This window comes from Alosa sapidissima, chromosome 16, assembly GCF_018492685.1.
Source record: "Alosa sapidissima isolate fAloSap1 chromosome 16, fAloSap1.pri, whole genome shotgun sequence".
Lineage (NCBI taxonomy): Eukaryota > Metazoa > Chordata > Actinopteri > Clupeiformes > Clupeidae > Alosa > Alosa sapidissima.
Window position 1 is genome coordinate 16,206,748 of NC_055972.1, and position 21,377 is coordinate 16,228,124.

Below are 21,377 nucleotides of genomic sequence, written 5' to 3' on the forward strand. Positions count from 1 at the left end.
CCAATCTTATCAAATACGATTTCACCAGAAAATATTTGGATTCAGAGGTGGTATTTTCATTCCCTGTTTCCATCCCTTTCAATCACCATAGGCCTACCTGTAGGCTTCATACTAGGCGTAGGCTACATTGCCTACATAGGCTATATCTTAAAAATTAATGTTCAGTGAACTGAGGTGTAGTAATGTAGGCTATAAATCCATAAAACCATTACACTTTGAAAATGTTTATTAAATGGTAGCAAGGACATACAAAGTGGCAACTGTCATCCATAGAAACATTAAGAGCCTTTAATGTGCATACATTCACGTGCAGGGATGACAATACAATTAGCAGCTAAAAGCCTTAACATCACAGAATGTAGCAAGTAGATAGATAAGTATGCTACAGGTTGCAACCTGCAGGGAACATAAGCAGCCTATAGTTTGTGGCAATACCCACAACTCTAAAGTGCAACATGCTGACTTGAAAAGGGTAAGAAAACATTCATCTTTCACTCAGACTTATCTAGATTTCAATAGTTATGGGGAAGTCATGCAAAACGAACCTACCTATTACATAGACTACTGGGAGGATCATAAGCTAAGCCTGTACTGTGTTCTTATTTCCAAAGTCAAATATTACTTTTTGGAAAAATAATAAAGATGTCAAAGAAACTGGTACTTTGTAGAATGTTAGTGATCTGCTTTAAAGTATTCAGCAAATTGACAAAATGCAAATATACCATTCAAATCAGTGATACTTTTTTTATTTACCCGATTGTGGCACTGACCTTGGACAACATTTAAAGTGTGTGTATATGTGATACTGTTTCTGTTCATATGCCTGCTCGCACGTAGGGAAGATCAGAATAGAACAAAATTCATTCAAATGCAATGAATGATGTCACGCACTAAAGTTGAAGATGGGATGTGTGTATGTCTGTGTGTCCTCCCCTTACAGGTCGTCTGTCTCCCCATCAAAGGGCATGGTGTCCAGCTCCATGTGGATGCTGCTGGACTCACCACTGGTCACCCAGCCAATGGGGGTGCGGTTAAAGGAAGGTCGTGTGCTAATGTCTTGGTGGTACACCACATCTGGTTCAGGCTGTTCCTTGACCACCTCAGGTTTTGGAACCTGGAAGGTCATGAGCTTGGATGCCTTCTCAAAGCCACCAAAGGGAATGGCAGTCCTGAAATAAGGAACGAGGTGAGAAAAGTAAAGACAGAGAAAGAGATAAAATAAACGATATAAATTAGACAACAGAAATCAATGACACCAAGACCGATAAATCCTACCTGTTAAAGCTCTTGTATTTGGGCAGGTCTTGGTAAATATAAGGGCCTGGCATGTTAGCTTTCAGGGTTGCCTTCAGGTCCTCGTTCCCTTTCATGGCCTGCTCCCATGGGGATAGGTACGTCTTCACATACTCGCGCTTCGTTGCAGTCTTCTCTCCTGCTTTCCCACCTGCACCGGCAGACATGGGTTTATAGCAATGTGTTGTTCCTGTGTCTGTACTAGCAAATAGAGCTTCTGGTAGAGGAAGGTACACTAAGATCTATTTGATCGTTTGCATAAACAAATAGAAATGAAAACATATCTGTGTCTTTTTGGATAAAAAGAATGATACCTAAAAAATGTGAATAAAGAAATAATGCCCTGTTAAAACATGAGGAATCAGTGTGGTTAGGGATCACCTGCACCCACCATGGCCAGCGACTCCATGTGCTCCACCACCTTGTCCACCGGCACCGCCAACACCACCTGCTCCTCCGTGTCCATCTCCTCCAGCTCCTCCTGCCATGCCTCCCATTGAATGCCCTGCTTCTGCCCCCTTACCATGGCTTCCTGGTTTGGGAGGTGGCACAGGTGCACCACCTGCACCTGCCTGCCCGACCATCTGTCCACCGACGAGTTGACCGTCAATATTCATCATCTGACCCCCAAGACTTGGTACGAACTTCTGAAAGTTCTCCTATGAGGACACACATTTTCTTAAATAATGCAGCTAATATATAATTGATTGCATATAGCAGAAAGTAGTGTTTTTAACACTTTCTTGAATACATAGTGCAAAGCAGTTCACCCATATTATATCATCAATGAATGGGCGTCCACAGCAGTCTGAGGTGTGTTGTAATCACTTACCATAGACTCACTGCTGAAAACATCAGGGTTGTTTTCAATGATAAACTTCTCCACTCGCTTCTGCCTTAACTTGAACATCTGCGAGCCTTTGTTCCTCATCAGGGACAGCTCCTCCATCATGATGTCCCTGGGTTGCCGGATCTTTGTCCCCAGGTCAAACTCTGATGCCTCTGGGTCAGACTCATTCTCTGCACAGGAAAAGAATAAAGAAGTTGTAAGTCATAAAATAGGTGTTTCAGTGGACAAGATAATACTGGAAATGTGGAAATTTGATGATATGTATGACTTATCAGAATGTATAACTTATCAGTGTGACATAAAGGAATATACCATTTCATTTTATTATCTATTCAGAGGAGCACTATAGGTTAAATGTACACTTTAAATACAAATAAAAGAAAAAGGTGAAAATGTTGACCCCTATGTGATGACTTCACAACATAAAATACACTTCTAAATTGATTTCCTTATGTCATTTATGTTTAAATGTAAGCTTCTGTGTGTGTTGCTATTTTCATATGTTGTTTAGGTGATTTCCCTGAGTACATATTTTGCCTCAACATTTTAACTTGTACCTGTAACTGCTAGAGCACATTCTCTTTAATGAGTTGATGTCCACAATCCACGTTTAGGCCAAACTATCCTTCATTTTACACAGTGGAGTCTCCCTACCAGCTCAAGCTTAACAACTACAGGCGGAGAGTTGGCTTCCTCTCAATAACATTCCTGTTATGAACACAACCAGCTGCTAAGGTACTCACACAGCAGGAGGTTAGACAAGAATTATTTTCAAATCTGTGTTATCTCTCCAATTCTGCCACTATGAGCTATGTTCCAGAACTCACATAGCATCCTCCTTGGGAATGTCTAGTCTTGAACACTTGACATGGCAAAGGCAGGACTTTAATTGTTCTAGTCCCTCAGTGATAGTTAAATGCATTCATTATGAATATTCATGAACAGCGTACACCTGTACGTTTTTGCATGCAGTATGTTTTATTTGGAAAGTGTTTTGAGAAGCTTTTTGTTGTGCATTTTCTCTCGGGATAACCTCTCCACCATTTTGATCTGTCAGAGCTCACTTCAGTAACTGCTATGAAAAGCGCCAGGGATTTTCCTATCAGCTGACGAGGTAAAAAAAAACTCTTTGTGAGTAATACTATGCTTCCTTATTATCACATCTATCAGGAAGTGGATCTTTTATTTACAAAGGCTGTCAGGGAGGAAATAAGTAGCAGTACAAATTACCTCCCTGGCACACTTTCCCTTATGTAAATCTGTTTTGACCTGCTGCAGATACTGTAAAGGGAAAGAGCATTACTCACTGGTGTGTTTCTAATGTGATTACAAGCATAGTATAAAACACACCAATGTTTTCTTGCATTACACTGATTACATTAAGCAGGTCGTATAGCACCATGAATGAGTTAATCCGGATTTTATTTTATTTTTTTACTATGGATTTGCTTAATTTAATTAAAAATACATTCTATGAGTCACTCAGTATTAGTGCTTCACCACAGTGTTGTGGTTATTATGGGTGACCATTTGTTTAATGAAAGATCACAATTAAAGGGCATATTTTCAGCATCACAGGAGATAATTCTGGTATATAAAACTCAACTAGACAATTTGATATATACATATGTATGCAGCAAGGAATATTTTAATGTTACTGTAAACAGAGCTTGTTGCTGCAGTAAAAATGGCTTTTCTAAGGCAGAACAGCTTACAGGCTGTCACAGAAACTGCAAGAGTGATGCAAAGATCAGTTAATTAATAGTTTCCTCCCCTTGAGATCCTGGTGCAATTACATTTCGTTGGAGTATGGATCCCTCGACTGGACCACTTGGGGGTGGGGCACTTGACAATCACAGTGATAATTACAAAAGACAGATGGCATTTCTACTGTGAAATCTACAGGATAAATGTTTGTCTATGTGACAGGCAAGCACTCATTAGTCCATGTTAAGTGCAGCCAAGTGTAACTTTCATGACAAGAGGCCTGAAATCTTGACAAAGTCTCAAATGAACAGAATAATTGGGCTAAAAATAGTAAATCTCTCTCTCTCTCTTTTTCCCCCTACTTTCGTCCGTGTTCTCTATGGTGTGACCTGAACAGGCAGTCACCAGAGCGGCCAGCCCTCGGACCAGCTGGATGCCTGCTGGGATTGGCTCGGCCTCTCCACTTCACGTCCCCAGACTTCTGCCACCACAGGAAGTGACTCTCTCGCTCTTTGCATTTATGCCAGCGTGCAGATCTGCTCCCCTCTGCTTGCCTATAAGACTTGCGCTCCTGCACTACCTTCCGAACACCTCCTCAGCTAAACACTCCATTCAAGTGTGTTTGTGTCATGTCCACTGTGGTATGTTTTTAGGAAGACACTACATGAAAAACCTTATACCTGCCAAACCCTAATTGATTTAGTGAAGTAAACATTGAACCAATTTGGGAGAATGCTTACAGTGAATGACCTTTAGAACTACTTATGTTGATGTAAATAGCTGCATACGTACAAAGTTGTGTTTATGCTGTGTTCGTACATGGGCAGTAATGGTCTTGGTAATGAGTGAGGTTTACTCCTATGGGAATGCTTTTGTGTGGAGGCAGTACCGTTCTGAGAGACATGAGACAGGTCGGTAATGATCTTGGTGGACTTTTTCCGCTTGTTTGGAGGTGCTGGAGTTCCAGAGAGAGGCATGGCTGCAGACTGCAGACCGAATCAGAGAAAGACAGATTGGAGCTTTTATTACATCTACTAGTTTAGAGCACTCAAAAAACATTCCACTGGTGCAAGAAAATGCCACTGGTATGTGACAGTTTAGATTGGGGGTGCTCCTCATGATGGGGAAGTGCTTCCCCCTTCTGGCTGACATGTGCATTGCAAGGTTGATTGAATACTGAAAAGGGAAACCGTGGTATTCAAGCTGCCGATCCATGCATAAGATACCCTCCTCTAAGCAGACTACTCTGTGACTTCACATTCCGCAAATTCCAGGACATCCAGATGTCTGACAAGTATAAACATTAGTCTGAAGTAGTTTTTTAGCTATGTTTGAGTCCATGAATGCTGTGAACAGTCAATGGCGGTGACAAATACATCCTCTCTCTGCACAGGACCGCTTTATATATGTATTGCAATGTCTATTTTCAAGGAAAGCTATATATACAATATCTGCATAGCAATATCTGTTCGATCTAGTGCTTGATTTACTAAGTTGTATGGTATAAGCTGTGACTTCTACATTGCAAACAGCCACCTCCAGCGGGCCTTTGGTGCATCCACTTAGATGTTTAACTTATGCATTTCCCTGCACTGTATGTGCAAAGCTCTGTTCTGAGAGCTCTTTTAAGGCTCTGTTATTGGCGTACACTGCATTGCATCGACTTGACTGTAACACAATCTACTGCAGCTATTTTTAAAGACCCATTTTGAAGCAAGACCTTTTAGCGACAAATATGGCGTCACTAAAGCACACACCCACACACACACACCCACACACACACACACACACTCCCCCACAGAAGAACGCTCACACACCCACACACAAGTATGTACACATAAACATGGTGGGACAATTCTAGCAAGAAATCACCCTCAAAGTTGTGTGAGGATGAGAATGAGGATGGGATCGAAGTGGGAAATTGTGACCCCACCACCACCTCATCCAACAGAGGAGCACTGAGCTCAAGTTTCCCCCCCGCCTGGATATCCCAAGCTTTGCACACCATATAAAAACTGCAGCCGAGCAAAGGAGAGGAGGGGTCAGCACATTCTCTCTGGACATGGGGCAAATTTATGGAGCAATATTAGCAGCACTTCCATCATTCTGCTGCTGCACTGGAAAAATTAGACCTTTCAAGTTGCCAGATAAACAATACGTTTGTTCGTTTTCTTGTTTTCCAGTCAGCAATCCGGTATCTGTGTTGGCTTTTATTTCAACATGTGGAGCACCCTTTGCAAGTCCCACTGTTTACCATTCATCGCCAAACAACACGTGCAGTTTTGTTAGTAAAAACTCTTTGTCACAATCTACTTACCCAGGTTGGGCAATCCTTAATTCAAGCAGAGTTTTTTTAAATTACAACCAAGAAGAAAGGCAAAGCTTCAGATCAATTCTGAACCAAAGCTTTATAAATCCCAGGGTGACTTTAACCTGTGTCTGGACCAAGATCTTGGGGAGTGCGATATCCAGCGAGTGGCTAGGGGATGGCAGATCTTTGAGGGGGGAGGGAGATGAAGTCCTGGTTAGGGTGGGAGTGGGGGGCTGAATGTGTTCTGTAAGGCACAAAGTGCTGATGGGAATATCAAGGGACCAATATCTTTCTTGCAGATGCTCGGTGGCCTATATATAGCTCATACGGGGGACGCGAGGGAGATTGGGCAGAATTAGCCAAGGGGTGGACTTGAGGAGTATTTGCATGGGGCACTGGATGACTGACTTGTCCTCTTCATCAACCCCTCTAGTCAGAGTCAAGGCCTGCCGATGATCAGATTTTCACCTTTTCATTTATGAAGTGGTCTTCTTCACAACTTGGATGACAGGCATTCCTCGTCCTTACAGATTGGTCAGCTTTGAGCTGTCAGGTGGATGCTTTGCATGTCTCAGCAGCTGAGGATTGTATGTGCTTGTCGACACCTCTCATCATTACATTCTCAAATTATTACTGAAAAGCAAGTGAATGACGCCATAGTTATATTCACCCTCCCTATTATTGACAGTGTTTTTGTCTGCTGCCAGAAGAAGTATTGCCAAGCCACAGAGAAAACTGAGCTGATATATTGGCTTGTCTTCAAGAAGTAGGCTAGCAAAATAACCACAAGAATCACACAACATCACAATTAGGTTTACAAGGCAGTTGTAAATCAGCAACATAAACAAAACTGAGGCTAATAAATTCTGTGTTCTTCCTTGCCTTGCCATTTGACTTGGTAATGCATGTCATTTTCATTGCATTCCATCATATCATGCATCCCGGTTGGCAGTAGAGACTCAATAGGCAGGTCTATGCTTTGTTCTGATCTCTGACTCTGTCTCTTATCACATAGTGGAGGCCACTCAAGGGGCCATTGTTATTTCCCCCTCTCACACTGAATGGCCATTTAAAGTCAGAATTTCTGAATTTCAAGTAGGCCTAAACATTTCTGAAAAAAAAGTCGTTTGAAATGCAGAATCACAGCGATTTTAAATAGTTCTTCGACATTTCTGAGAAAAAAAGTGTCCGTATTAAATTACCCTAATAGCCATCTCTTGCAATGAATGCTTCAAGAGACGGCCCATAGGCCATGAAGAAAAACTTGGACACTGGTCTATTGAAATCGGAGTGCTTGGTGAAGTTGCGTCAAAGATTTTACATGTAGGCCTAAATAGGCTATACGTAAAAATACATACATATACTGTGACACATTAAATCGTTGGCTGGGTAGCATAATGGTCTGCTCTGGCTTTCTCCAGATTATTTGAGCAATATCGCCACCATGTGGTGTTGGTAAGCTTTCTGCAAACCGAACATTCAGAACATGTCCAGACGACAAGGATTGATCGAATTCATCACAGAAAACAACATTAATTAGGCCCACTATTTCAGGATTTTGACCAGTGCCTTGATATTCAGTAAGAAATAGCCTATTAGGCCTATCTAAAAGAAAATGGCATGTGTAGGCTACGTGAGTGCAGTTTCGGAGGTAAATAGGCTGTAGGCTAGCCTATGTGGCCGCCTGATTGAGCATCTTTTGGTATGTAGCCAAAGTGGCATCTTTTCACACGATTAGCCAACCCTGTATTTGAAGAGTTTATCTGGATGTGAATATACTTACCTTTTCTGTAATTTTGTTACATTATTTGATTCATTTTTAATAACCAGCTTTGATAGGGATGGCGATAGGCCTATATGATGAAAATGAAAATTACACTTAGTTCATGGGAGGCTTTAGCATATTGCCTTAAATACCAAGCCTATGTATTTTCTGACATTCTGGCAACTTTGTTGCTTCCTCACAATAACTGTGCACTCCCACAGGTCACTGAAATGCAAATTAGAATGTCAGCTTTGGGATTTAATAATATTCATTTACAGAACACATATTTACCCATAATGGGTTTTCATATCTTTTCAGAAAATAATGTCGTTTTAGGGACCATTGATACATTTTTGCATTCCCATGCATCATTTAGCATTCCTTTAATTTATTATGCATGCAATGGCATTTTTAGCAGCAAACAGAGGTGTTGGTGCCATTCCATTTCCCTTCTTCTCAATACCTCTTTCACTTTGTATTTATGTCACATGTACACCACTTGGTTAGAGGTGGACATTCTTAAACGGATTAACTGAAATGTATAAAGTCCTCCCAAAGTGCAAGTAGTCTGTGTTTGAAGTTTTTGAAGAGGAATGGAATGCTTCACTCTGTTGCCAATCTGTTCACCTGTGGAGCCAATAGGGGGCAGAATGGAGTCACAAGACAAACGATTGGATAAAATTTCAAAGTCTATTTTTATTCAGTTAAAAACGTCTTACTAAAAGTACATTCTGCCCTTGAATATGGCCACATCATAAACACTAGACATGCTCACACTCACTCTATGATTAACCTCACTATTAACATTACACTCTAAGCTTCTTTAATGCAGAAAGCCTTCTAAAGTACAAGTTCAACAGAATGATTGATCAAGACAGCAGTACACAATGTACACAAACTACTTTATGCAAGCTTTCATTTTCAATCAAATAAAACAGCCAGAAATAACAAAAAACATCATTGCCATGGAGAGTGATAATGGACCCTATCAAGGCTCTGGTAAAAGAAATATTACCTGTTACACTTACTGTAGTCTGGCTCTCTTTACAGGAATCTCCAAAGAGTTTGTTCTCACGGTAATGTCCATGTTCACTTATAACGGTCTACATTTATTGTACCGTTTCAATCTTGCCAGGTCTTACTCCTACTTTCTCTTCAATGGTTTGTCAGTGTTTCATACTGAAAAAAGACACATAGTGGAATTTCTTTGCATCTCTGTCTCTCTCAATTGCTCCCTCTACATTCTCAAACAAGGTCTTAGATCCCAGTCGTTCGTTATCACTTTCCTCACATCACTGAAGGCTGAGGGAATTCACACTTCAATATACAGTCAATAAGTCGGTTCAAATGACACTTGACCCTTCTGCTGCATTGTCTTGAAAAGAAAAACAAGGCTAGTAGCAAAAAAAGGGTATCTGGCAGTTAGGAACCTTATCAATTCTGATAGACCCTTCTTATAAAATTCCTTCCTTTTTCCATGTGTGGTGATGATCTAAACTAGCATTATGTAGCAAGTACATCTCAACCTGCATCACCAACCAGGAACCTTTTGTGTCCAGTTTCTGTTGCTGTCTTAAACTTGCCTCATACGTTTCCATCACAAATCAGTTTGACCTTACAGAAAATAGGTTAAAGCAGCAATCAAAGTTTTTTTTCTCTTTTTTTTCCCCTCTCAAAACATTTAACATTATCTTAGCACTCAGTTTTATGCATTTTGAGTAATGAGATTGAACACCGAACACCAAGACAGTGGTGTTCCAGGCTAGTTTACTGCTTATGTGGCTCCACAAATAGGCCATGACAGCAGAACACCTGTTCCGTTCAGGCCTTGCCAAAAGAGATATTATTTCTGATTGACCTGTCTGGGCCAAAGCATGGAACACAAATGCAAACCTCATGTCTTCTCACTGCAGTCAGCATTAACTTCACAGTACAACTATGCTCTTCTTCACTGTGAAAGAGGGTTGAATATTGTAACTGCTAAAATCCCTACCTGAATCTTAGTTCAACTAGTTCTTTACTCAGAGCTCATTCAGCAGGTCGAAGACATCGAAGTACTTTTTTATGTCTTCAAGCTCAGCATATTTTGCTGTGGAGTATATTTTTTTAACAAAGCAGAGTTAGAGTGCACGGCGTAAAAACAGATATGGCACATTTTGCTCAAGCCTGTGTTCTGTTTTGAGGTTCCAACAAATGTAGCACATACAATTATCAGGCTAACTTAGTTAACTGGAAAATTAAGTTGATGTAAAAGACTGACTCAATTCAGCATAGCAGCACTTCTGGCAAGTTTTCAGACCTCAGGGATCCAACCAATTCCTGGAGTCTATTTAATTTTTTTCACCAGAAGATATGCCTAATCCAGGAGTGGCTAAAGCATTTTCTGAGATACTCAGTTCTAAGCACATCACATTCGTTTCTAGAAAACAAAAGCATCTGCATCTGACACAAATTGTTTGAGTGAACCTGTACATTCAATTTCCCAGCCAGCTCAAAGCCTTCATGCAGTCAATGGTAGTACTCAACTCTGTTACATGAACTCCCAGCTCAAATCATTGACCCCATTTTATAACGATGATCATATGTGTTGGATTTCATGAATGTCCCCTATGTGATGCTGTGGTTTAAGTTTCAGAAATATGTCATGATAAAATTCTCTCTCATAGATAATTTGGGAAAGCATCTGCGTGGCTGACAGACTTATGTTAGTTACAAGCCACAAATTCTCTGTGGTTAAAGTCACTTATCAGTGGCACCGATAATTGGGCACACCACTCAAATCCGAAAAAAGCTTAGAATTTGTGAGGTGATTATACTGGCTAATGAAAATAGCAATGACAAACCAGCCAAGTGGCCAGCTGACAATAGATACAAAATATGTATTAGGTTTGAGCATTTGAATCACATTTTCTTTTATTTGATTTTTGTAAACCATCAGATGATTCAGATAATTGTTGAGCATTCTAAACACTGAACATGAATGGGTACAGTTTTTTAATGAGCTATACATTTGATCACAAACTAACTTTGAATTCTATGATGTATACCTTTTGCATGTTTTCACAATCTTGGAGCATTGTTAGCAGTTTTGGCAGCCAAGTTGGTTGTATGAAAATGCATAGTGGGACCTCATTGTACTGGTGACTTCTGACTTCAAGGGAGGCTGATGAGGTCACCCAATCAATGTGGCAGGGCACCAGGCCTCCACACGCGGGGCTGGATGCCCACTCGTGTGGCGACAAAGCGTGGCTTGGGCACCTGGACAGGTGCGGGCCTTAGGGGAGGCAGGGTATAAAGCTCAGGTGCACTCTTGAACTGCTTGGCAGCTTGCAGGCCACCGTAGGACATACCTGACGTGGAGGCAGTCGGGACGAAAGGGAGAGGGTGGGCATTGGGAACGGGGTTAGCAGAGATTTTGGGTAGCTCAGGAAGACCCCCGGTGTTAGCGGCTGGAGGGAATGGAACATGGGCAGGTTCAGGGGCAGAAACTGGGGCATAAGGACGGGGTTGGGGTGCCGGTGGTGGAGATATCATGTCAGAGCGTGATATACGGTCTCCAAGTGTGGTGGCGGAGCGTGGGGCAATAACTTTTGGGGCCATTGTCGGGGCAGACATTGGTGTGGGTGTGGAGAACCGTTTGATCTCGTAGACACGTGCAGCCTTGACAGGGATCTGGCGAGGTGCATTCAGAGTATAACCCTCTCTCTGCTGCATCTGGGATTGGTTGGGGCCCTGCATGTAGTTTCCACCAAACATGGCAGAGTTGAGCTGGTATGGCTGCCTCCTCAGGAAGTCCAGGGCTTTGATTCCTTCTCTTTGAGTGCCATAACCACCCCGGCCTCCCCTCATGGCATCTGATGATCTAGCATTATCATGCTGAGGTCCCATGGGAAAACTGGGACCAAGCAAGGGGTTGTAGCCAATAGGTGGAGGAGCGCGGACATTGGGGGAATATTTCCACTGTGAAGGAAGAGACTGAGTAGGTGATGAGTCTCGTATATTTGTTGTGTATGGCTGGGGGGCCGGCTGGGGTGGGTAGGTTGGTGAGACTGGCGAGTCCACCACATACTGGTCCATCCGACTCTGCCTGCGGGCAAACAGCTCAGCCCCCTTCCCTTCTGCTTGGGGGATCTGGGAGACTTCAGGTATGATGCGTGGTTTTGGGGCCACCGGTGGAGGAACTTTACCCCCAGCTTCCTCCGTGTCCTCTTCGTTGTAATCATATGAGACAGGATCTGAATACCTGTGTCTTGGTCTCTCATCCAGGTTCTGCACCATGGACAGCAGTGTGGGGTTGGGTGAGTTCTTCTTGTCCTCGGGCTTCTGGAACATGCGCCTGCCTGAGCTCCGCCGACGGGCATCCTCCAAGATACCAGTGCGTCCCCCTGCTGTGGTGCCTCTCAGTCTGGACTGGGGCATAACTGGCGGTGATGCTGGGAGGTCAAAGCTACAGACAGCAGCTGGTGCAGGTGCTGGAGCAGAGGCTGGGGGTGAAGGTGGTACAGGCATTGCCATAGTAGCTGGTGCCACAGGTGCAACTGGTGCTACAGGAGCAGGTGGTTCTATTGGCGGCACTGGAGGAGGGATGGCCATGGAGGCTGCCTGAATGTTCTCTACAGAGGAGGATATCCTGGCAAGCTGAGGAGAAGCAGGGATGGTTGCAGAAACTGGCATGGGGGCAAGAGCAGAGATGGGTATAGGGGCTGGAGCAGAGATGGGTATTGGGGCAGGAGCAGAGATGAGTATTGGGGCTGGGATAGGTACAGCAGGAACTAAAGAGACTGGAGGACTCATGGGTCCTAGTGGGATACTGGAGTCAGCCTGAACAACTGGAGCAGAAAGTGGAACCATAGTAATGGCCATTGGAGCAGTACTGGGAACCATCACTGGAGGAGGCGGGGCAGGTTTAGGGGCAGGAGCAGGGGCAAGAGAAGGAGCAGACAAAGAGGCAGGGAAAGAGACAGCAGTTATGGCCCTTTCATCAGCTGCAGGGAAGGGATGTTGCACAACAGCCACAGAGACAGGCCGGGGGGACTTTTTAGCCACAGAGGGGCGGAAGACAACTGGTGCAGTCGCAGCACGGTTGCTGATGAAACCTGGAGCGAATGGCCGAGCTGTCCGGTTCAGAACTGAGCTTGAGGGAAGCTCTGGAAGTGGAGTCGGAGATGGGGCTGTGAGAGTGGACACTGCTGGGCCTGTTGCCAGTGGGGCTAGTGACATGACATTGCCCTGGGGTATGATGGCATCTCCATTGGTCACCACTGAAAGAGGCTGAGCAGCTACAACTGGAGCAGGAGGTATGGTAGGGGGGTTCTGTGTGGGTGGCATGGCCTCTCTTAGATGCTGTTGAGGTTTAGGAGCAACTGGTGGGGGCTGGGGGGAAGGCTGTACTTGCATTAGCTGAGGTTGTGGTTGGGGAGCGGGCTGTGTGAGTGGCTGGGTAACTGGCTGTGTGAATGCCTGGATGTGCACAGGTACAGTGTCTGCCTGCACCTCTGGTTGCATCTGGCTCTGCATCTGCATCTGTCCTTGTAGCTGTGCTGAAGCATGAGCATGAGCTTGCACTTGCGCTTGCACTTGCGCCTGTGTCTGGGCCTGTGCAATGGCTGCTCTCTTGGCATGCTCATCTGCCCTCTTCCGCTGTTGCTCAAACAGCTGAGCCCCTTTGCCGGAGGTGCCGGTGAGCCCTGGGCTGGGAGCCTCCTCAGTATGGCCCACTGCACTGGCCGAGCGTCTCTCCAGCATGTCCATATAGTCGCTGTCCCAAGTCGGATCCGGTGCGGCAGAGAAGCCGTCTTCATCAAACTCGGACTCGCTACCCGGGAACATGCCGTCTTCCTCCTCCTGAGAGTCCTGCCGCAATTCCTCGTCCACGCTGCCAAAGTTGGTGAGGGTGTACTTCTTGGAGCGCTGCCGACGCTTCTTGAACATCAGCACACCTCTTGAGTGGGGGTTCGGGGCATCTGTGAGCAGTGAGGCGATGGTGCGGCATTTAGTACGCGCCTCTTTCACTTGCTTGTCTTGGCCTGTATCACCACGGTTCAGTTCTACCAAAGGGAACAAAGAAACAGAAAATTCAAGGCTGAGTTGGTTGAAGTTGGTTGAAACGTTTAGTGGTTCTGTGCAGGTGTAACAGCACATGTTATATCTCTGTAGACACAGTTTCCCTAAAATATTAACATTGATTCAACATGTCTCATACCACCATAGTATTGCTTTAACATCACGCACCATGATAGTTGCTCGTACCCAGATGGTCATGATCACATTGCAGTTAAGTGACTGATTAATGGGTAGATCTTAGCGAGACCTTTGCTGACATCGGGGTCTAAAATCAGCTTTGGGAGTATATTTAACAAGCATCCATCTCCATGGATGCCTCAGAGGAATCCATTTAGCAGCGTTCATCTTTTTGAAGTGACACGATTCCATATCCGGGGAAGAAAACTTTTTGCATGCCTGTGGCTTATCAAATTAACAGTAAACAGTAAAGTGACCCACACCAAAGCAAGCACAAATTCACTTATGTGACACTGACACATTCTCTGTATTATAAAATCAAACTAGACTTCGCAGCTTGTTGAAAATAAAAATAAATAAATAAACAGAGTGAAATGCTTAGAGAAGATGTTTGACCATGACGTATGTGTTAAGAGGCAGATCTGCAGATTTATGGCCTTATATTTGCTGGTCCTCTGGAAACAGGACTCTCAAATAGCCACAGGCCTCCTGTGCTCCAGTTTAGAGGAGAGATCAGGTGCACAAGTTGTAAGTCTTTTGTGAGTGTTCTCTCAACCAAGGAAGAATTCCGAGCTTCTGAACTACATTTGTTCTCATCAATCACAGATATTGTGATATTAAAGATAAGGACAGCAATGTTGATAGCCGAATAGACAGTTGACAGACCTAAATTAGCAAAATATGCCTTGTAAAGACCTGAATATCCATAACAATAACTATCAACATGATAATACAACTCAAACCAACCATGCAGCTCAACATCTCAGGATCATTTACTGACAGGCACACATTCTTCAGCTGTTTAACTGTGATCATTACTGTGTCATATATCAGCTGTTTATTATGTCTAGCAAAGTTCAACTGGCCAACTATTAATAGTAAAATTCACATGCGTCAGTTTGTGTGTTTATAGGTGTATGGATTTGCAAGTCTGCTGTTGTTGTACATGTGGGCTAGAGGCATGCAAAAGTGTCCTGCAATGTGTCAGCCAAAATATGTAAACCCAGTGATTCCTGGGATTGACAAGTACTGTAGATAAAGAGTTGGAACTGACTAGAAATGCTGAAGAGTAGTACAAGAGGTGTACAATTTAATGTATAGTAGGCTAATGTGGGATAGTAGAGGAGTGAGTGATTTAAAGAACACATGTAGAAGGACACGGAGACAGAAGTAGAAAGGGAGGGCAGAGAGGAAGGGAAGGAAGGCAAGAGAGAGAGAGAGAGAGAGAGGGAAGGAGAGAGAGAGAGAGAGGGAAGGAGGGAGGAGGGGAAGAGTGAGTCTGCTACTTGATACCAGATAGCAGCTGTAGGTCCCTGTGCCAGCTAGGAGAAGCAGTGCTCAGGTTATCAGACCACTGAACCAGAGGACAAATATAGTACCAGTCCGATGTGGACAGACCAAGGGTGACTGCTTCTGCTGCCCCTCTGCATTTCATGTTGGCTGGCATATTGTCACTCAAGACCTGTGTTGGTTAGTTATCTGAGAGGATATCTATTCAGAGTTTCAATTGATTAGAGTGACAAAAACTAATTAGTAAGTGATATTTATCTACAATGCTACTTAGATAAAGTGCTTTGCACACAGGAAATAACCCTCCACAGAATTGGCCTACGTCTCAAGTGTTTTTTGATTAGTTTTTTCGTCACTCCAAACATTCAAGCGCAGCGGCCTTGTTGGCCAGGCTTGTGTCTATTGTTCTTTTCCACTGTTTCAGTAGGACAAATATAGCTTACAATTGACATAATACAAATAAACAAGAGTGGCATTTGAAAGCCAAGAGTAGTCCTATCATGCTGTGGAGGTTAACTTCTTTTTCCCCTGTGTTCTACAGATGAGTTCGAATTTCACCTAATATTATGCATCAATTCAGCATAGTGGTATGCCCAGAAATATGTAAACGCTATAACTAAGTATGTTGCTGCAGTTTTTGGTAAGTAAGTTAGCTACTTCCCATTACTTGGGGTGGAATTAGGTATTCTGACTAGAACTAAATCAGCTGGAAATGTACTGCAGGAAATAGGAATGGCAAGAAATAAATATATGACCCACTTACTCGCTTGCTTGGCCTTATCCATGTATGTCACGGTGAGTTCTTCATCCACGGGCACGTCTAAAGGCCCTACCATGGGTACCAACTGCCCGCGGGAGCTCAGCATCAGGGCCTCTTTGGCCCTCTCCGGGGACACCAGGGGCACGTTGTGCAGGTCCTGAAAGCCGCTGTCCTCCTGGGGGCCCTGGTCGTCTGCGCTCATGGATGATGTCTCTGTGGAGGTCTGCGAGGACCAGGCGGTGGACGGAGGCGGCTGGTAGATGACCTCCCGGCGAGCCACGCCCGGCAGCATCTCCGGGCAACCGAAGGACGGGTCTGGCGCGCTGTCGTAACCGCTCATCTCCGAAGTCTCACCGCCCTCGGGGGATGCGCGGCCAGCCTTGCCTGGGACACTGTTGCTGGGGCTGCGTCGCTTCTGGCGCCTCTGTCGCTCCTGGGCCACCACATCGGCATCGCTGTCCGTCTCGCCGTAGTACGCCTCACTGCCTGGGGGGGAGGTGAGGCCGCTGCGGCTCGTGCCAGTGCCAGTAGGGGACAGGAAGGAGCCTCTGTGGACCTGCCGCACGGCCGTCTGCTGGTGTCTGCTGGAGCCGGAGGGGGACATGTCTCTCAGCGCGGCGCGGTACTCTTTATCGATTCGGGGCGATGGGGCGCGGGGCAGGAGGACCACCGACTGGAAACCAGCTGGAGCCCTGCAAGGGGAGGGGAGGGGTGAGTTGGACTGTAAGTTACTGTGCCACCATGACACTGAGGATCTCACATGCAATCACAGTTCAACCATCAACATTAACTAATGTCATGATCCTTAAAAAAGAGAAGGATTGCTATTATAAGCAATTCTGGATAAAAATCATCATTATCATTGTTGTTTTTAAATATTAGTTTTGCTTACAACAACAATAGCAGCAAAAACAACAACTATAATAATAACAATGATTCCATTTTGAAGCTATAAATAGAAATCCATTTTTAGGACAGATGTCTGACCTCTTGACTCTTATGTGTAAGGTGCCGGGAGAGCTGTCGATAAGGGTCATTGCCTGGGCATGGGAGAGGCATCCACATGGGCTCTCGTTGATGGAGACCAGTTCGTCCCCCTCTCGGAGACCCGCTCGGCATGCCTTACTCCGCTTCCGTACCTGCACCAGCAGAGGAAGATTCCAACAGCAGCAACACACATTTACACAGCAGGAAGCACAGGCTAGGTGCCAAGACCCTGTGCATTCCTATGGTCATCAGATGTGAGTGAGAATAGATTTATATGAACCTAAAAATAAGTGTGCGATGTACAGTAAAGGAATATTTTGAGAGTTTATAAAGAGTCATACAACGGGAGGCCTGTCATTCTTGAAACAGCTGTTTTTCAGTTACTGCATTTGGTTGAAGGCCGTATTTGTATGTCGGGTTGTACAGTGAGACTAGACTTGGGCACTGTCGAAATGCCAACATAAGTGTGTCTCTGTCCTCCCACTCTGGTGGTGAAATGTCAGCCAAGCCAAGACAGTGCCATGAGCATTTCATCTGGTCTGGTGCCATCCCCTCCAGCTACGCCACAGTCCACTCGCTTGTTTTATAAACAAATGTCAAGATGGTTGCCCTGGTGAAGGGTATGGACATAGACGCGCTGGAGGTCAAACATGGGACCAATCAATCACCCTCACCCCCAAAATACCCAGCAGTGGCATTTGTGATGTTATTAAATCAAAGACCCTCCGCCGCTAATCCAGCCAATGGGCTCCTGACTTTGTGTAACTAATTGTGGGGAGGATGTCAACTGTGAGTGAGTGACTCTCCTTGGGGGCTTGTTACAGCCTCAAGACACAGGTGCTTACCACCACTGAGTCTGTATGTGGTACTTGTGCCTCATCTCATGATCGCTGTCATCACATTATCAGCGGGCCCCTCGCTCAAAGGCAAAAGCACCCCACACTTTGCCACCGTCAGACCAACACCTGTGTGTGTGTGTGAGAGAGAGAGAGAGACACTTCCAAACAAACAAGGCCCGCCACTACCGCCTTGAGGAACCAGTGGTCAGATGGTGTGGATCAGGGACTGGAGGGAGGGAAGCTGGGAGTGTGTGAGCCACATGCTGTCCACCTCCAAGGACCAGTGGAGATTACTGTGACCTATTTACTTACAAGACAGCTGATCTATGACACAACACAGGTGGTTGTCATGTGAGTATGTCAAGTGTATTAGAGGTCTGACTACTACCTCATTGGTATACTCAGATAATAAATAAAGGCAGTTGATCCAGTTTTGTGTCATGTTAGTTCCTATCAATTGGCTATGAAATGATTGTGGTTGTCATGTGAGTATGTCAAGTATATTAGAGGTCTGACTACTACCTCATTAATATACTCAGATAATAAATAAAGGCAGTTGATCCAGTTTTGTGTCATTTTAGTTCCCATCAAGTGGCTATGAAATGATTGTCATGTTAGTTCCAACATTTATCAGAACTGATAAATGTCTGCTGCTGTTGTCTTTATATTCGCTAAAACCAAAATAAAATCAGGAAATGTTTCCTCCAGCCTGAAACCAGCCCCCTCCTGACCTTAAGGCAACCCCATCTGGAGCTTCAGCTATAGCTGCACCATCTACCAGAATAGCCCCCATGAAAAAAATAACTTTCCGCAAGCTCAACACTTGTAAATTCAGACAGAGTTTGGGCATTCACAGAAACACACACTGTATGGGCATTTATATCCTGTCTGCAGGGAGACTCAAATACACACTAAAGGAAGACACCAAGATCCATCACAAAATATTTTGGCAGCTAGCTGGAATGTGTATTGTGGGCATCCATTATTACATTTTACGTCTTAATTCCAATTCAGTAGTCTGTATATATACTGCCGAGGAAATGCCAGTTTTGTAAGCAGAGAATGTAAGCAAAAACAGGACTTTAATAAGCATAAAAGATGTCATAGTGTATATGATCTTTTTGCAGCATTAACATATAATATATTGGCTAGGTCATCATCCAGCTTGCATACCTGGTGCTCTGTGCATAATAGAAAGTAAGTGAGTAATAGAAACGGACTGATTTGCATTTGTGAGTTAATTCCTTGGCAATGCTGTTCTCCCAAAATTCACAACTATATGCTACTCTTCCCGCAGAACGAAAACAAGGAGCCAGAAACGTAAAGTATGTAGATTAACCAGCTCTGCCATAGATACACAAGCTATATGCTTAAAGTTCACTGCACTATCAATCACTGGACTGTCTCCACATGAGGCCCTGTTCCACTCACCAGACACACATCAAGGGATGGGCCTCTACCTCTGGCCATGCGCTCACATCCCACACATTACTTTAAAGCACTTGTACACAGTACAATGGTATTTCAGTACCCTGGGTTTTCCAGGCTAGTATTTCAGTGCTTCTTGAGCTTAATGTCCTACATCTATATTCAAAATGTTTCATCAATGCTCAGAAATGAAACGGATGGACTTCTCCCCCGAGAAGCCTGTACCTTGGCCACTTGAAGGGGCTTCTGGCATTCCACACCTCCCTGTAGCCGAAAGCCCCACGGCGCTCCGCCGGACAGGGTGATAATGACCTCCTCAGCCACCATGGCGTTCACGCCGGCCTTGTCCCGCAGTGTGACTGTGTGTCCGTTTTGCCAGTGTATCAGTCAGGGGGCTTTTAGTGGGCCCTCAGCATCTTGTCTCCATGTTTTTCGCGGGGGGACCCTGTCTCAGAGCTAGGGACCGGCTCTCTCTGTCTCTCTCTCTCAAAGAGCTGCTACAGAGTCCTGTGGCTGATTTCCGTTTGCCCACTCCAGCACCTGGACAAACTCTCTCTCGCTATCCTTTCCTCCCTCCCTCGCTCGCACACACACACATACACACACACACACACACACATGGATATACACAACAGACATGCGCAGGCACGCACATACTCTCTCTCTTACACACACACACACATGGATATACACAACAGACATGCGCAGGTATGCACATACTCTCTCACACACACACACGCACACACACACATAAACACACACACCCAACACCCTGACCAGTGTGCTGCTGATAGGGATACAGTGACTTAGGGAGTTAAAATAGAGAGAGAGAGAGAGAGAGAGAGAGAGCAGGCAAAAGGGTGAGAGTCCAGTGGAATCTTGTGCTGGATGAAGGGAGGGTCCAACAGCACACTTGTGCTGTCACTCAGAGGACACTGCTAAGATACCCTTCCAAAAATAGGCCTGTGCCCCCAGAACCCTGCACTTACTCTGATATAATGAGAATGGTGTGACATCAGAGAAACTACTTGCAATGGGAGCTTCAGGTAAATATCACATTCCCCTGACACCTGAGACTCAAAGAAGATTTCACACATTTCATTAAAACACGGTATCGTTTTAATTTTTATTTCATAATGCAGAGAGAGATTGTGATGGAGGTTATCAAAATCTTTTTTAGTCAAACTAGTCATGTAGTGGATAGTATTAGCACCCACTGACTTGACAATTTGAAAGATACTGTATGCCCTACAAGGTATATCCCTAAAGTTATTTTAATTTGAGGAATTCTGAAGCTCCAGCCCTTCTTAGTGAAATAAACAAACTATTAACAGAGAACATATTTTCCCAGGTGGAGGTCACAAGAAAATTCCTCATATATTGACAAGATGCTCCTAATCAGGTTACACATCAGAATCCAACTTGGCCGCTCCAACCAGGTTCACACAAACAAAACATGAAGAGTTTTCCCTATGGTGAGGGAAGTCCCCTCTGAGAAAGTTCACATATTAACCTAATTCCTATGACTGCACTGTAACTCATGGGCGTTCCATGTAGTCAGTTACAACTAGAAATTATCATTTGCGCTGATGTCAGTGAGCATATGATTGATGTGTGACATTTCAGAACCTAAGAGTTCACTTTTCAGTACTCACTCAGCAACACAATAGGCATCCACTCATTCGCCACATTGTGCACTATTTAATGAATATCTACAGTACGTCATGGTTATTCCACATGTAGTGCATTATGTATTAAATACGAGGATGTTCCCAACACTGGAAAAGACCCCTCTACAGTGAATAATAATAATTAGGGGTCATCACTAGTAACCACCACCAATGTGTAGCACCCACCTGGGTGATGCACGGCAGCCATTATGCGCCAGAACGCTCACCACACACCAG

General features: G+C 44.4%; 3 protein-coding genes and 1 long non-coding RNA gene across 4 annotated transcripts in view; 1 reads left to right on the forward strand and 3 right to left on the reverse strand.

Moving 5' to 3' along the window:
* Positions 1-208: 208 nt before the first annotated feature.
* Positions 209-6,400, reverse strand: myoz1a (myozenin 1a). Its single transcript, XM_042064936.1, has 6 exons — positions 6,168-6,400; positions 4,740-4,836; positions 2,126-2,313; positions 1,685-1,952; positions 1,276-1,444; positions 209-1,169 (listed from the first exon to the last, which is right to left on the reverse strand). Exons 2-6 carry the CDS (start codon positions 4,825-4,827, stop codon positions 935-937), a joined length of 948 nt encoding a protein of 315 aa, XP_041920870.1. The 5' UTR covers positions 4,828-4,836; positions 6,168-6,400; the 3' UTR covers positions 209-934.
* LOC121684837 lies at positions 2,790-4,529 on the forward strand. The gene is made up of 3 exons (XR_006023208.1): positions 2,790-2,878; positions 3,201-3,257; positions 4,248-4,529. It is a non-coding gene; the product is annotated as an uncharacterized LOC121684837 (long non-coding RNA).
* Positions 5,623-21,377, reverse strand: part of camk2g2 (calcium/calmodulin-dependent protein kinase (CaM kinase) II gamma 2) — a 79,120-nt gene continuing 63,365 nt past the window's right edge. The window contains exon 22 of the transcript XR_006023204.1: positions 5,623-5,640. The gene's annotated coding sequence lies outside the window, so the exon portion shown is untranslated. The remainder of the gene's footprint in view (positions 5,641-21,377) is intronic.
* On the reverse strand, positions 8,603-20,083 carry synpo2la (synaptopodin 2-like a). Its single transcript, XM_042064896.1, has 4 exons — positions 19,696-20,083; positions 17,204-17,355; positions 16,220-16,908; positions 8,603-13,973 (listed from the first exon to the last, which is right to left on the reverse strand). Exons 1-4 carry the CDS (start codon positions 19,795-19,797, stop codon positions 11,107-11,109), a joined length of 3,810 nt encoding a protein of 1,269 aa, XP_041920830.1. The 5' UTR covers positions 19,798-20,083; the 3' UTR covers positions 8,603-11,106.